Here is a 17,274-nt window from a genome sequence, read left to right as displayed (position 1 = left end):
TTTTGCAAAAAAGCTGTAGAATGCATTACCGCCACCTGCTGGAATGGAAGAAACACAAACACTTTCACAACAATGGAGATTCATAGAGATAAAATGTAAAATTAAACTTAATTTTCTGTTTTAATAAAAAAGAGAAAGAGATTACCCTCCAACCTCCAAAGAAATACTTTTAATATTTTACATAAAAAAAAATAAATAAATCTGAGTCATTGCCACAAATGTAACCTTACCGATAAGGATACTTCTTTTAATATCTAAAAATATTGCCAATTGTATTTTAGTCAAATTCTTTATCCTAGTGGTTAATAATACTTATATTTTACACTCCAATATGTCATAAGAGTCACTTGTAATAGCTTGATTGGACTCTTAAATGCCTCAAGATATATTGATTGATTGATTGAATATATCAACCAATAATAGATTGATTTTATTTAAATTGGCAAAAAGCACATTAATTAATGTAAAATGTTGTCATAAATATACCAGATCTATCAAAAAGCTAATTTCCATCAGTCCCAATTTAATAACTGCTATCAAAATATGTTAATATCTGTATTTCTGTCCAGCTTCTTGTCCTCTGAAGGCGTAGATAACCAGTTTAATAGAGGATTGCATCAGAATGCTGGGATTATCATCACAACAAAACTATCTAGAAGTCCCCAAACGATTATGAGGATTCATCAAGAAAAAACATTACTTTCCACCAATCGTCTACTGTACAGGAATCAATTTAATTTGGCACCAGTTTACAAATGTAATCTCAAGGCACTTTACAACACAAAAGGTCCAGTTCATATCCAGGTAAAAAGAGTTCAACCTCATCAACATTCAATACAAATCATTCCAATACTGTGGAAAACGGTTTTTGTTAGGGACCAAAACCACCTGTGACTATTTGAGACGTCCTCTAAATACATGCTTACATGTTTATTTTAATAGTTCAAAAACAAAATATACTTTAATAGTCATTTAATTGAGGTGTGTTGAACCAAGTTCCTCAAGGCCTGGAACTGAGGACTGGTGTACAGTCATTCTTATCTCTTAAGTTTTGGCCGGGGTCTTGGCAGCTGAAAAGTTACTCATCAGTATGGATTTTTATATGATGTGTGAATGTATTTTTCCACTTGAATGTTGCCTTACAAACAGAGCAGCTATAAGGTCTCTCTCCTGTGTGACTTCTCATATGACATGTTAGACTTACACAGTGGGCAAAGTTCTTCCCACAGACCGAGCAGCTGTAAGGCTTCTCTCCAGTGTGAGTTTTTACATGGGCCAATAAGACGTTTTTCCTTTTGAAAGCTGCTGTACAGAGAGAACAGCTGTAAGGTTTTTCCTCAGAGTGACACTTCATGTGAACAGTTAAATACGACCTGAAACTAAAGCTTCGGCCGCAGACGGAGCATCTAAACGGCTTCTCCCCAGTGTGGATTCTTGTGTGTTCAATTAATGCATTTTTACTTTTAAGAGCTGTACCACAGACAGAACATTTGAACGGTCTTTCCCCTGTGTGGACCTTTGAGTGTTTTTGCAAGTTTCCTTTTGAAGAAAAGGTTTTGTTACAGATGGAGCAGCTGAAAGGATTTTCTCCGGTGTGTATTCTGTGGTGTCCTAACAAACCTTGCCTGCTTCTGAATGTTTTACCGCAGTCGGGACAGATGTGTAACTTTTTACTTTTGCCACATTTTCTATCAACAACAGGAACGGCGTCATTTTTCACAGAGTTTAAATCTGACTGAGCTTCACTTTCCTCCCAGTGTCCATCACTGACGTCCGTTTCTGAAGAACAGTTTGAAGTTTCGTCAGCATCTGATTCCTCAGAGTCTCTGTTCCCCTCAGTCTGACTGGGAAGAAGTTCTGAGAGCTGAGGTTTCTCTTCATCATCTTCACTCTTCACATGAACAGGACTGAAAGTTAACTCTTTGATCTCATTCTCCTCCTCTTCTTCTTTAATCTGTGGAGGCTTCTGGTCCTCCTGGTCTGGTCTGGGACTCCAGTCGTCCTCCTCAACAACCAGCTCCTCTTTGACCACCAACACTTGTTGGACATCTGCAGGAAACACAAACAAGTTATATCAGTTTATTGTCAGAATTTGACAATAAAAACTAAAAATAAATCTACTAAACTGTTGGGGGGAAATCTGATCACCACAACAGCATGATAAGGCAGGGTAGACTCTTTAAAACTGTTCAGAGTCATTGTAAATAAATTAGAAAGCCTCATATGTTTAGGCTTAGTTTTGTTGTAACATAATGGCTGAAGTTCTAGAGTGTTCTCCTTCAGAAACTACTGCTACTAAAGATCCACAGTGAAGATCAGACAAACTTTTACTGAATTTGGGTAAAAAAAAAAAAAAGATTTTATAAGTAATAGGTATAATGTGGCAGTTCGTTTAAATTTTTTACTGTATTAACCAGCATTCTGTCACTTTTAAAGCATAAAAAAAATAACATTATGCGTGTACCCTGGGAAGTGATACCCTGGGAACTAAAATGCACGTTGTGTGTTTGCCACTGTTTTAATACAACTTTTTCCTATTTATTTACATAAAGAGCATAATGGGTGCTAGTCATTTTTTCTCCTTTGTTGGATATTTTTTATGCAACTTCAAAGATTTTAAAGGCCTAAAATTAAGATAAATGATTTTTATTTTTTTATGACTAAAGGAGCTGCAAAGCAATCTTAACAGGGTAACTATGTTTCAAACCTTCACTCTGCCAGCTACAATCATTATGTCTGTTAAAATAACCTCAACAAATCAACCAGAGAACATTAGGTTGTGGTATGTTTTTATCTAAAAAAGAGCTGACAGGAAAAATGATAATATTCTGTCAAATAAACTACTGTTAACTCTAGCATGTATTTTTGCTATAACTTTTTTGTGTGTTTTTGCATAAAATAAATTAAGAACAAATCATGTAAAAATGAAACATTACCATAACTGTCAGGATTCATTTTATTTTAGAAGCTGTAGAAACAAGTATTGCTTTTGTTTTAAATGAAATCAGATTATACATTATCATCGCAATTTCTTTAAGATAATTATGTTATAATGCTATCAAGTGTGTAAAATACCATAAATATTATACTCAAACTGATTACTGTCAAGAAAAATTGTGAAGTATTTTGCTTAAATTTGGTTGTATGTAAATAAATCAGTGATTGTTGGACAATGTTCACAAACTTGCTCAACATATATTTTTCCCGTTTGTTTTGTTACATTTGAATGTAATAAACGTTAGTTTGTATTTGAAGGTGTGAAATAATTTGGAAACAAATACACTGTTCCTAAAATGCTACAGTTATGGAAAGATGTAAAACATATAAACCATAAAGCTGAGAGCGCGTCTGCTCACCATCTGGTGGCTCCTCCATCGTCCTTTCCTTTCTCCAGCACTATGGACTTCCTATGTTTTCATACAATCGCAGAAGAATATTTTATCTCCTTAAAGTCCACCAGAAATAGTTCTTCATCAAAGTGTCTCTGACTCGTTGTGCTCCTGTCTGCCTCCAGCTAAAGAGCTAAGCTAACACTGCTACTTCCGGGAGGAAGTTCAGCTAAAAAGAATTTAAGAAAACACGAAAAACACAACAGAGAAGAGTAATGACTTTTAACAGAAGCTGTTATACTCGTAGGACATTCTCAACGAAGTAACTTCATACACAGAAGGGAAAAAAGGAAACTGAACTTGCCCGCATAGCTTCTGTTGACAGTCGAAGATCACTTCCGGCCGACCGCAGTGAAGTTAGTTTCAAGTTGGATATTCGATATTCGAGCTCCGCGGAGTGAGCGGCGTTTACCTCAAGGTTGATCCGATTTATGAACGCTAATGTCGGCCAGCGGTTCTCCACCGCTCCCGGCCCGAGCTCCGCGGAGTAACCGACGTTTAGCTGAAAGTTGATCCGATTTCGGAACGCTACTCTCGGCCAGCGGTTCTCTATCGCTCCCGGCCGCAGCGCCCGAAGGTTCACTTAGGGACTATCAACAAATTACTGAACCTAACATTCCTGTCAAAGAAATATAATGTTTTCTTCAATAGCTTCCAGGTCATTTGACCTAATGACTCAAAATCACTTTGAAATAATTATACTAGTCTCTTTAGATGAGGCACAGTCATTTGTTTTCCATTTTAAATCATTTTCCATTTTTAATTAATTTTTTTCATCAAAATTGAGGGTTTTTATTCAATAGCTTCCAGGTCATGTGACCTAATGACTCAAAATCACTTTGAAATAATTATAATAGTCTCTATAGATGAGGCACAGACATTTGTTTTCCATTTTAAATCATTTTCCATATTTTAGGAATTTTTTTCATCAAAATTGAGGGTTTATCTTCAATAGCTTCCAGGTCATGTGACCTAATGACTCAAAATCACTTTGAAATAATTCTACTAGTCCCTATAGATGAGGCACAGACATTTGATTTCCATTTTAAATCATTTTCCATTTTTTAGGAATTTTTTTCATCAAAATTGAGGGTTTTTATTCAATAGCTTCCAGGTCATGTGACCTAATGACTCAAAATCACTTTGAAATAATTCTACTAGTCTCTTTATATGAGGCACAGACATTTGTTTTCCATTTTTAGCCATTTTCCATTTTTAATTAATTTTTTTCATCAAAATTGAGGGTTTATCTTCAATAGCTTCCAGGTCATGTGACCTAATGACTCAAAATCACTTTGAAATAATTATAATAGTCCCTATAGATGAGGCACAGACATTTCTTTTCCATTTTAAATCATTTTCCATTTTTAATTAATTTTTTTCATCAAAATTGAGGGTTTTTATTCAATAGCTTCCAGGTCATGTGACCTAATGACTCAAAATCACTTTGAAATAATTATAATAGTCTCTATAGATGAGGCACAGACATTTGTTTTCCATTTTAAATCATTTTCCATATTTTAGGAATTTTTTTCATCAAAATTGAGGGTTTATCTTCAATAGCTTCCAGGTCATGTGACCTAATGACTCAAAATCACTTTGAAATAATTATAATAGTCCCTATAGATGAGGCACAGACATTTGATTTCCATTTTTAGCCATTTTCCATTTTTTAGGAATTTTTTTCATCAGAATTGAGGGTTTTTATTCAATAGCTTCCAGGTCATGTGACCTATTGATTCAAAATCACTTTGAAATTGTTCTACTAGTCTGTATAGATGAGGCACAGTCATTTGTTTTCCATTTTAAATCATTTTCAATTTTTAAAGAATTTTTTTTGCCAAAATTGAGTATTTTTCTTCAATAGCTTCCAGGTCATGTGACCTAAAAAATGTCTGTGCCTCATCTAAAGAGACTATTATAATTATTTCAAAGTGATTTTGAGTCAATAGGTCACATGACCTGGAAGCTATTGAAGAAAAACCCTCAATTTTGATGAAAAAAATTAATTAAAAATGGAAAATGGCTAAAAATGGAAAACAAATGTCTGTGCCTCATATAAAGAGACTAGTAGAATTATTTCAAAGTGATTTTGAGTCATTAGGTCACATGACCTGGAAGCTATTGAATAAAAACCCTCAATTTTGGCAAAAAAAAATTCTTTAAAAATTGAAAATTATTTAAAATGGAAAACAAATGACTGTGCCTCATATAAAGAGACTAGTAGAACAATTTCAAAGTGATTTTGAATCAATAGGTCACATGACCTGGAAGCTATTGAATAAAAACCCTCAATTTTGATGAAAAAAATTAATTAAAAATGGAAAATGATTTAAAATGGAAAAGAAATGTCTGTGCCTCATCTATAGGGACTATTATAATTATTTCAAAGTGATTTTGAGTCATTAGGTCACATGACCTGGAAGCTATTGAATAAAAACCCTCAATTTTGATGAAAAAAATTAATTAAAAATGGAAAATGATTTAAAATGGAAAACAAATGACTGTGCCTCATCTAAAGAGACTATTATAATTATTTCAAAGTGATTTTGAGTCAATAGGTCACATGACCTGGAAGCTATTGAATAAAAACCCTCAATTTTGATGAAAAAAATTAATTAAAAATGGAAAATGATTTAAAATGGAAAACAAATGACTGTGCCTCATCTAAAGAGACTATTATAATTATTTCAAAGTGATTTTGAGTCAATAGGTCACATGACCTGGAAGCTATTGAATAAAAACCCTCAATTTTGATGAAAAAAATTAATAAAAAATGGAAAATGGCTAAAAATGGAAAACAAATGTCTGTGCCTCATATAAAGAGACTAGTAGAATTATTTCAAAGTGATTTTGAGTCATTAGGTCACATGACCTGGAAGCTATTGAAGAAAAACCCTCAATTTTGATGAAAAAAATTAATTAAAAATGGAAAATGATTTAAAATGGAAAAGAAATGTCTGTGCCTCATCTATAGGGACTATTATAATTATTTCAAAGTGATTTTGAGTCATTAGGTCACATGACCTGGAAGCTATTGAATAAAAACCCTCAATTTTGATGAAAAAAATTCCTAAAAAATGGAAAATGATTTAAAATGGAAATCAAATGTCTGTGCCTCATCTATAGGGACTATTATAATTATTTCAAAGTGATTTTGAGTCATTAGGTCACATGACCTGGAAGCTATTGAAGATAAACCCTCAATTTTGATGAAAAAAATTCCTAAAATATGGAAAATGATTTAAAATGGAAAACAAATGTCTGTGCCTCATCTAAAGAGACTATTATAATTATTTCAAAGTGATTTTGAGTCAATAGGTCACATGACCTGGAAGCTATTGAAGAAAAACCCTCAATTTTGATGAAAAAAATTAATTAAAAATGGAAAATGGCTAAAAATGGAAAACAAATGTCTGTGCCTCATATAAAGAGACTAGTAGAATTATTTCAAAGTGATTTTGAGTCATTAGGTCACATGACCTGGAAGCTATTGAATAAAAACCCTCAATTTTGGCAAAAAAAAATTCTTTAAAAATTGAAAATTATTTAAAATGGAAAACAAATGACTGTGCCTCATCTATACAGACTAGTAGAACAATTTCAAAGTGATTTTGAATCAATAGGTCACATGACCTGGAAGCTATTGAATAAAAACCCTCAATTTTGATGAAAAAAATTCCTAAAAAATGGAAAATGGCTAAAAATGGAAATCAAATGTCTGTGCCTCATCTATAGGGACTAGTAGAATTATTTCAAAGTGATTTTGAGTCAATAGGTCAAATGACCTGGAAGCTATTGAAGAAGAACCCTCAATTTTGATGAAAAAAATTAATTAAAAATGGAAAATGATTTAAAATGGAAAAGAAATGTCTGTGCCTCAATTAAAGGGACTATTATAATTATTTCAAAGTGATTTTGAGTCAATAGGTCACATGACCTGAAAGCTATTGAAGAAAAATCCTCAATTTTGATGAAAAAAATTCCTAAAAAATGGAAAATGATTTAAAATGGAAATCAAATGTCTGTGCCTCATCTATAGGGACTATTATAATTATTTCAAAGTGATTTTGAGTCATTAGGTCACATGACCTGGAAGCTATTGAATAAAAACCCTCAATTTTGATGAAAAAAATTCCTAAAAAATGGAAAATGGCTAAAAATGGAAATCAAATGTCTGTGCCTCATCTATAGGGACTAGTAGAATTATTTCAAAGTGATTTTGAGTCAATAGGTCAAATGACCTGGAAGCTATTGAAGAAAAACCCTCAATTTTGATGAAAAAAATTAATTAAAAATGGAAAATGATTTAAAATGGAAATCAAATGTCTGTGCCTCATCTAAAGAGACTATTATAATTATTTCAAAGTGATTTTGAGTCAATAGGTCACATGACCTGGAAGCTATTGAAGAAAAACCCTCAATTTTGATGAAAAAAATTAATTAAAAATGGAAAATGGCTAAAAATGGAAAACAAATGTCTGTGCCTCATATAAAGAGACTAGTAGAATTATTTCAAAGTGATTTTGAGTCATTAGGTCACATGACCTGGAAGCTATTGAATAAAAACCCTCAATTTTGGCAAAAAAAAATTCTTTAAAAATTGAAAATTATTTAAAATGGAAAACAAATGACTGTGCCTCATCTATACAGACTAGTAGAACAATTTCAAAGTGATTTTGAATCAATAGGTCACATGACCTGGAAGCTATTGAATAAAAACCCTCAATTTTGATGAAAAAAATTCCTAAAAAATGGAAAATGGCTAAAAATGGAAATCAAATGTCTGTGCCTCATCTATAGGGACTAGTAGAATTATTTCAAAGTGATTTTGAGTCAATAGGTCAAATGACCTGGAAGCTATTGAAGAAGAACCCTCAATTTTGATGAAAAAAATTAATTAAAAATGGAAAATGATTTAAAATGGAAAAGAAATGTCTGTGCCTCAATTAAAGGGACTATTATAATTATTTCAAAGTGATTTTGAGTCAATAGGTCACATGACCTGGAAGCTATTGAAGAAAAACCCTCAATTTTGATGAAAAAAATTAATTAAAAATGGAAAATGATTTAAAATGGAAAAGAAATGTCTGTGCCTCAATTAAAGGGACTATTATAATTATTTCAAAGTGATTTTGAGTCAATAGGTCACATGACCTGGAAGCTATTGAAGAAAAATCCTCAATTTTGATGAAAAAAATTCCTAAAAAATGGAAAATGATTTAAAATGGAAATCAAATGTCTGTGCCTCATCTATAGGGACTATTATAATTATTTCAAAGTGATTTTGAGTCATTAGGTCACATGACCTGGAAGCTATTGAATAAAAACCCTCAATTTTGATGAAAAAAATTCCTAAAAAATGGAAAATGGCTAAAAATGGAAATCAAATGTCTGTGCCTCATCTATAGGGACTAGTAGAATTATTTCAAAGTGATTTTGAGTCAATAGGTCAAATGACCTGGAAGCTATTGAAGAAAAACCCTCAATTTTGATGAAAAAAATTAATTAAAAATGGAAAATTATTTAAAATGGAAAACAAATGACTGTGCCTCATATAAAGAGACTAGTATAATTATTTCAAAGTGATTTTGAGTCATTAGGTCAAATGACCTGGAAGCTATTGAAGAAAACATTATATTTCTTTGACAGGAATGTTAGGTTCAGTAATTTGTTGATAGTCCCTAAGTGAACCTTCGGGCGCTGCGGCCGGGAGCGATAGAGAACCGCTGGCCGAGAGTAGCGTTCCGAAATCGGATCAACCTTGAGGTAAACGCCGCTCACTCCGCGGAGCTCGAATATCGAATATCCAACTTGAAACTAACTTCACTGCGGTTTCCGACCGTTAGTTTTCTGGTCGGATTGGCCTTCATAATAAAAGCTCGCAAAAAATATCAACATTACTGAGGAAGTCGTGACTCATTTAGTGATTAGAAGACAAAGTGATGGAAGACAATAAATAGTAAACAGGTTGAAATCATTGACTGAAAAACATATTTAGTTGTGATTTTTTACAACATGATATTTTAAAGAAAGTCCAAGAAAGTCTGTTCAAACTTTTTATATTTTAAAACAAGCAAAGTTCTTTGGACATTTTCTATTAAGGCAACTTGGCTAGTGCTCTAACAAACTATTACTTCTGTAGGTGACAGAAACGTATGAAAAAAACTTAATCAAACTAATTGGATAAGCAGTGGACATTGTTTATAATACAGTGTCACTATAAACAAGTTAATAAAACCAAATCTGAAAATGGCAGAAAGTAAGAAACTCATTATAATCATAACAGCTGTCTTTTAGAAAGTGATTCTTATAGTAGCTTTCATTTGCATGTAAAAACAACAACTGGGAAAACTGCACAGTCTATGCTAAACCAAAACATGAAAACATCTCACTCTGTAAGTGATGCAGACATGGGTTGACATTCATCTAACATTTATTAAAAATCTGGAAAATGTTTCAACATTTAGCTTCCCTGTGATAAACCAAGCAAATATTTAGTTACATCACAATCAGAACCAACAATATTTAACAACACAAACCAAGGACTGACTTTGGCTCTGCTTTGCTCTCAATAAAGGCATTTAAAGTAATATAAAATACTGAACACTGATTTAAACCTGTAAAACATGAAGTTGATCAACTTCTGGAATCTGTACCATTAACCTTGATGCTCTGAAACCAAGATGCTGCTCAGTTACAGAGGTGTTTGGGGTTGTCGTCTTGGTAAATTTATTTATTTATTTGTACATCACATTTCAGCAACAAGACAGTTCAAAACTCTTCACATGATAATTTCTGGGGGGAAATCTCTCTAGGGTTTAATGGAAATAACATTTCAAGTATTTTGATGTATTGAAGCTGCGTGAACATGAACACTTCCATTCTCACGGACTTCATTGTTGAGCTGCATGGATTTTTGAGTGTTTTAAAAATGTTTTTTTCCATTTGAAAGTGGCCTTGCAGACAGAACAGCTGTAAGGTTTTTCTCCTGTGTGACTTCTCATGTGAACAGTTAGATATGACTTGGAACTGAGGCTTTGGCCACAGATCCGACAGCTGCAAGGCTTTTTTCCCGTGTGAATTTTTACATGTTCTGACAACGTTCTCTTTTTTTTAAAAGCAGCATCACAGACAGAACATTTGAAAGGTCTGTTCTCTGAGTGGATCTTGGCGTGTTCTTTCAAGGTTCTCCTGGATGGAAAGTTCCTTTGACAGATGGTGCAGCTGAATGGTTTCTCTTTTGTATGAGATCTCATATGTCGTATTTCGCTTTCTTTCCACTTGAACATTTTTCCGCATATTGAGCAGCTGTAAGCCTTCTCTCCAGTGTGGGTTTTTACATGTGCCAGTAAAGTATTTTTCCTTTTGAAACTAGCTGCACAAAGAGAACAGCTGTAAGGTTTTTCCTCAGAGTGACACTTCATGTGAACTTTTAGATATGAGCTGAAACCAAAGCTTCGGCCGCAGACGGAGCAGCTGAAGGGCTTCTCCCCAGTGTGGATTCTTGTGTGTTCAATTAGTGAGTTTTTCCTCTTAAGAGCCACACCACAAACAGAACATTTGAACGGTCTTTCCCCTGTGTGGACCTTTGAGTGTTTTTGCAAGTTTCCTTTTGAAGAAAAGGTTTTGTTACAGATGGGGCAGCTGAAAGGATTTTCTCCGGTGTGTATTCTGTGGTGTCCTAACAAACCTTGCCTGCTTCTGAATGTTTTACCGCAGTCGGGACAGATGTGTAACTTTTTACTTTTGCCACATTTTCTATCAACAACAGGAAAGGCATTAATTTTCACAGAGTTTAAACCTGACTGAGCTTCACTTTCCTCCCAGTTTCCATCACTGACGTCCGTTTCTGAAGAACAGTTTGAAGTTTTGTCAGCATCTGATTCCTCAGGGTCTCTGTTCCCCTCAGTCTGACTGGGAAGAAGTTCTGAGAGCTGAGGTTTCTCTTCATCATCTTCACTCTTCACATGAACAGGACTGAAAGTTAACTCTTTGATCTCATTCTCCTCCTCTTCCTCTTTAATCTGAGGAGGCTCCTGGTCTGATCTGGGACTCCAGTCGTCCTCCTCAACAACCAGCTCCTCTTTGATCACCAACACTTGTTGGACATCTGCAGGAAACACATACAAGATATGTCAATTTTCATATTAAGTGAAAACTGTGTTCATTATCAAACTTTGACAGTAAAAAACTAAAAATCAATGTACTAAACTGTTTGGGGGAAATCTGACCACAGCACTGCACCACCAGAAAAACATGCTACAAGCACAATTATCAAAAAGTCTTATCCATCCATCCATCCATCCATTTTCTTCCGCTTATCCGGGGTTGGGTCGCGGGGGCAGCAGCTTCAGAAAGTCTTATCAATGTTAAGGTAACCTTATTAAAACCACTCAGCGTCACACATACATTTACAAAAAATAGAGAACAAATCATGTTGAGAGAGAATTACCATAACTGTTAGGATTCATATATTTTGCAAGCAACAGAAAATAAAATCAGACTTTACATTATCTTATTTTATTTGAGAAACTGTAGTGAGTGTGTTCTGTTAAATGTTACTATACAGCAAGAGTTTCAAAGTGATTGCTGCCTAGAAAAATAGGGAAGCATTTTGCTTGAACTTGGTTATATGTAAATAGTGAGAGTGACAATGCTAAGAAACTTGTTTGCTATATTGGTTTTTTCCATTTGTTTTGTTTATATTTCTTACATTTAATAAGTGTTAGTTTGCGTTTGAAGGTGTGAAATAATCATTGAAAACAAAAATATTGTTCCTAAAATGCTAAAGTTAAGGAAATATGTAAACATAATCACCATAAAGCTGAGAATGCGTCTGCTCAACATCTGGTGGCTCCTCCATTGTCCTTTCCTTTCTCCAGCACTCTGGTTTTCTTACGTTTTCATACAATTGCATAAAAATATTTTCTCTACTTGAAGTCCATCAGAAACAGTTTGTTCTCTATCAAAGTGTCTCTGACTCGCTGTGCAGCTGTCTGCCTCCAGCTAACTGGCTACGCTAACACTCGGAGCCGGTGCTACTTCCGGAAGAAAATTCAGCTAAAACCAATTACACACAACACTAAAAACACAATCGAAGCTATTAATAATAACTTTAATAGAAAAGCTATTATAGTCGTATGACCTCCTCAACGAAGTAACTTAACACACCGAAGGGAAAAAAAAGGAAACTAAACTTGCTCTCGTAGCTTCTTATAGTGGAAGGTCACTTCCGGCCATTAGTTTTCGGGTCGAATTGACCTTCAGAATAAAAGCTGGAGTAACCAGCGTATACTGTTAATGTTCTTTACTGACACCCTGGACTTTAATGCTCTGCTCTGTTATACTGAAAAAGATACCAGCATCGCAGTATTTGCTGACATAGGCCTGCACAATTAGAAATAAAAATGCTCGGTACAAGCAGCTGTTCCACACACGAGTCGGAATCCCCCTGTTAGCAGATAAGCACATGGAGAAACTCCATAACTGTAGCATAGCATTTGCTGTAAACTAGAGGGAAGTGTACTTGTGGTGTCAGCAAAATGCCTCCTCTTTGTGTTTTAGCATATATAAACACTCAGCTGCATGTGGTCACATTTACATAAAACGTGAGCTCATCCATGAACAAGGAAACTACCTTTTCTCAGCTAGCCTAGCAATAACCAAGATCACTGACGTCATAACAAAGCGCTCTTTTAAAGTCATAGTACAGGTATTAGAGTTGATGCGTTATTTAAAACTCTAATACATAACCAAAAATGAGGATTATATAGTGCTAATCAGAATTGGGTGAAATTACAAACATTCTGATAAAAAATAACAGCATATTTTCTAAAGTTGCTATACTCATTAAATCACAGCATTACATTTATTTTAGAGTAGTAGAAGACAGAGTGATAGTAAACAGGTGAAAATCATTGACTGATCAATATATTTACCTGTCACTTTTAACAATAATTGAACTTGGAAAGGAAACCCAGGAAATCCTAGATCCAAACTTTTTCCTTATCTTCTAAAAGAAGCAAAGTTCTTTGGACATTTTCTATCTAGGTAACTTTGCTAGCTCTCTGACTGGTTAAAAACTTAACCAAGAAAGTTGGATCTGTTATTGGTATAGACCTTACAAAGTTGTTAAAAAACAAGACAATAAGGTCAAATCTGAAAATGGCAGGAAATGAGAAACTCATAAGATGATCGATTTGACTGAGAAGGTCCTGTGTGCCTGCAGATGAGATACTTCTTAATACATTGTTTAAAACTCTTATACTGCTTTTATTTCCAATCACTCAAATCACTGGGAAAACGGCATGTCCTAAATCAAAACATGAAGAAAACGTCTCAGTCCACAGGAAGAGAGATAAACATGAGTCAATATTTTTCTTCACATTTATTGTAAAATCTGGAAGTTTTACAATATTTAGCTTCTCTGTGATAAACCGAGCAAATACTTAGTTACATTACAATGATGATCAGCTTTATTCAACAACTTTGCACACACCAACGAAGAACTGACTTTGGCTCCACTTTGCTCTCAACAAAGACATTAACAGCATTAATATAAAAAACTGATCACTGATTTAAATCTGTATAACATAAAATTGATCAACTTCTGGAATCTGAAACATCTGGAACCACTTACTGGTGCGTTTGGGGTTGTTGTGTTGCTAAAACACCAATTTTAAATCAAGTCAAGTTTATTTGAATAGGACATTTCAGCAACAAGTCACTTTAAAGTGCTTCACATGATCATTTTTGGGAGGGAATTTCCTCTACAGTACACGGAAACAACACTTCTTCAAGTATTTTGATATATTAAAGTTGCTAACAACATGAACAATTCTGAAGGACTAGATTATTGACCTGAATGGACCCTTGAGTGTCTTACAAAGGTTTTTTTCCATTTGAAAGTGGCCTTGCAGACAGAACAGCTGTAAGGTTTTTCTCCTGTGTGACTTCTCATGTGAACAGTTAGATATGACTTGGAACTGAGGCTTTGGCCGCAGATCCTGCAGCTACAAGGCTTTTCTCCCGTGTGGATTCTTGCGTGTTCTGACAACGTTCTCTTTTTCTTAAAAGTGGCATCACAGACAGAACATCTGAAGGGTCTGTTCTCTGAGTGGATCTTGGCGTGTTCTTTCAAGGTTCTCCTGGATGGGAAGTTCCTGTGACAGACGGAGCAGCTGAAAGGTTTGTCTTTCGAATGACATCTCATATGTCGGGTTTCACTTTCCTTCCTCTTGAACTTTTGTCCACAGATGGAGCAGCTGAAAGGTTTGTCCTCGCTGTGACACGTCATGTGTCGATTTACGCTCTCCTTCCTGCTGAACGCTTGCAGACAAACAGAGCAGCTAAAAGGTTTCTCGTCACTGTGACGCCTCATGTGGTAAGTTAAAGTTTCTTTCTTTCTAAATGTCTGGCCACAAAAAGCGCAACTGAACGGTTTTTCTCCACTGTGTGTCCTCAGGTGCTGCACTAACACATGTTTCCATGTGAAAGAGGCATTGCAGATGGAGCAGCTGAAGGGTTTCTCTCCTGTGTGAACTCTGTTGTGTCTCAACAAATCCGACTTTTGGTTAAATGTTTTCCCACATTCACTGCAGCTATGGAGCTGCTTGCCTTTCTCACCTACAGGAAATGAACTGTTTCCTAAAGAGTCTGAATGAGATGGAGTTTCACCGCTCTCCTCCCAGTTTCCATCGCTGACGTCTGTCTCAGAAGAATCTACATGACCTGATTCTGAACCTGAAGAGTCTCTGTTCTTCTCAGGTTGGCAGTGAAGCTGAGGTTTCTCTTCATCATCTTCACTCTTCACAGGATTGAAAATAAACTCTGTAATCTCATTCTCCTCCTGTTCCTCTTTGATTTGTGGGAGTTTCTCATCCGGGTTGTGACTCCAATTCTCCTTCTCAGCAGGAAGCTCCTCTTTTAAAACCAACACCTTCTGCATGTCTGCAGGAAACACAAACACAGGCAAATCACAAGAGGCTCACAAATAAAACAAAAATACAAAGGAAGAAAACTGATCAAATCCAGATTACAAGCCATAACAATAAACACAATAAGGAGGTTGATCACTGAAGTTTTGAGGACATATGAGCTCCAGAGACAAAGAGAACTTAATTAAATAAGTTGGGTGATTTACGCCAGCATGATATCAGAAGGAGAATTGTTACTAATCGGTTCAAAAGCTGCGTAGTTTATATAGTTGTAACATTCCAACGCGACAATAATCTAACATACACGACCAAGCAGAAGATCTGGACTGGCCATCTCAGTCTCCTGCCGAGGAAACCAACAATTTATAGAAACTGAATGTTTTTTCACAAAGCTTTACCATCTGATTAAAAACCCAGACTCATCCAGTTTTCTTTAACTACCAGAAATGACCTCAAGTTGTCGTTCATGCTGAAAAGGTCAATACATAATAAGAACTAAGATATGTAAACTTTTAATCAGGATCAAGTGGGTAGTTTATGTTGTTGCTTTTATAGTTAAAAGGGCAAGCGCTATTCTTAAAATAAAAAAAAAGGAATTTGTATTATCGTTAATAATTTTACTAAAAATTGGCCATAAAATTGGATTAAACTTATGAACAGCTTAAAGGGTGAGGCTGTATCTTGTTTATTTTGTGGTGTGTATGGCAAGTCTTGTTTTGTCACTTGCAAAGGAAAATGTTGTTTTTGTCCTTTGTGACTCTTATAAATGAAGCCAGGGGTCCTGCAGCCTTTTTACAATCCAAAAAGCCATTTTTTACCCTCAGCCCAGCTAAATAAAACATGTTTACAGCCAAAAATATCACATAACTTTAGTCAGAAAAGCTGACATTAGAAAAAAGACAGCTTTTCATTTTTGTTATGAATATGTTCTATTGTAAATTTGTTATTTTAAAAATCCAAAATTTTATTTATATTTTTACATTTTTAAACTTTTGCAATAAGAGGATGGGTACATTTTCTGCAATGGGATGTTATTTGAGAAAAATTATATATGAAAAGGGAGAATAAAGAAAAATCTAAATTTCCAGCCTGAGCAGAAAATTGATCTAAACAAATAGACACTTAAGTAGTGTCAACTCAATGACACTCCTTTAAGTGTTATTCTGTTGTGAAAATTCAATTCCGTTATTACATGACAAACAACAAACAAAAAACAGAAATACTGCAAGAACTTGCATTTTTTTATTATATCTATATCTTTTTAAAAAATATTTCTATATCATTTTAGTCATAATAAAAAGATCCTGCTTTGACTCAGATTGTCACTCATTTCTGTCTATAAAACCACTTTCAGCTTAATTAAAACAAGCATCGACATTTTGTGTTTTTGCAGGTTTGTTCCGTCCTCCTGAATGCTAAACATTACAGAATTGAAGATCAAAAGTACCGTCAAACTGAGAGTCCATCTGCTCACTGTGTGTCGGTTCCTCCATCTCTGTTAGCTGTCGTTTCTCCGACGCTTTGAACATCTGAGGTTTTCACTCAGCTCCATCAGAAACACTGTCTGTCAAGCTAACACCAGGCTAAGCTAACACTCTGAGCTTCTGTTGCTATCGTGAGAAAATTTAACTAAACAAAGTTGTCAAGGATAATTAAAAACATTGTAACTTTTTAAACGTGTGTATAAGTGACGGGGTAACGCAACGTTAACCAGGACATTTCCCTACAGTCAGGAAGAAACTAAACGTTGTTCGGGTAGCTTCTGCTGCTAGGAGACAAACACTTCCGGTAGAAGTGGCGTCAAATAGCCTTCAAAATAAAAGCTCGAAATGAATGGTACTCCAACGCCACAAAGTTTTTCCAGGCAGGTTCTCCAAATGACCAAAGCCATTGTGTCCAAGAAACAAAATGTATTTTAGTTTTTAGATTTAATAAGTTTTCTTTAA

The 17,274-nt window shown here is 34.8% G+C and overlaps 3 protein-coding genes across 3 annotated transcripts; all 3 read right to left on the bottom strand.

Moving 5' to 3' along the window:
• Positions 1 to 715: 715 nt before the first annotated feature.
• LOC106916148 (uncharacterized) lies at positions 716 to 4,002 on the bottom strand. The gene is made up of 2 exons (XM_088009887.1): positions 3,357 to 4,002; positions 716 to 2,049 (listed from the first exon to the last, which is right to left on the bottom strand). Exons 1-2 carry the CDS (start codon positions 3,373 to 3,375, stop codon positions 1,079 to 1,081), a joined length of 990 nt encoding a protein of 329 aa, XP_087866013.1. The 5' UTR covers positions 3,376 to 4,002; the 3' UTR covers positions 716 to 1,078.
• A 5,433-nt stretch (positions 4,003 to 9,435) lies between these two features.
• LOC148156518 (uncharacterized) lies at positions 9,436 to 13,034 on the bottom strand. Its single transcript, XM_014984231.2, has 2 exons — positions 12,210 to 13,034; positions 9,436 to 11,502 (listed from the first exon to the last, which is right to left on the bottom strand). The coding sequence occupies exons 1-2, from the start codon at positions 12,307 to 12,309 to the stop codon at positions 10,286 to 10,288; spliced, it is 1,317 nt and encodes a 438-aa protein (XP_014839717.2). The 5' UTR covers positions 12,310 to 13,034; the 3' UTR covers positions 9,436 to 10,285.
• Positions 13,035 to 13,760: 726 nt separating this feature from the next.
• On the bottom strand, positions 13,761 to 17,155 carry LOC148156517 (uncharacterized). Its single transcript, XM_014984234.2, has 2 exons — positions 16,776 to 17,155; positions 13,761 to 15,341 (listed from the first exon to the last, which is right to left on the bottom strand). The coding sequence occupies exons 1-2, from the start codon at positions 16,855 to 16,857 to the stop codon at positions 14,245 to 14,247; spliced, it is 1,179 nt and encodes a 392-aa protein (XP_014839720.2). The 5' UTR covers positions 16,858 to 17,155; the 3' UTR covers positions 13,761 to 14,244.
• Between the last annotated feature and the right edge of the window lie 119 nt (positions 17,156 to 17,274).

The sequence above is a fragment of the Poecilia mexicana genome, unplaced genomic scaffold (assembly GCF_051168715.1).
Source record: "Poecilia mexicana isolate PSO_F unplaced genomic scaffold, ASM5116871v1 scaffold_11, whole genome shotgun sequence".
NCBI lineage: Eukaryota > Metazoa > Chordata > Actinopteri > Cyprinodontiformes > Poeciliidae > Poecilia > Poecilia mexicana.
Note: the sequence above shows the minus strand (reverse complement) of the source record. Positions and strands in the feature narration are given on the sequence as shown.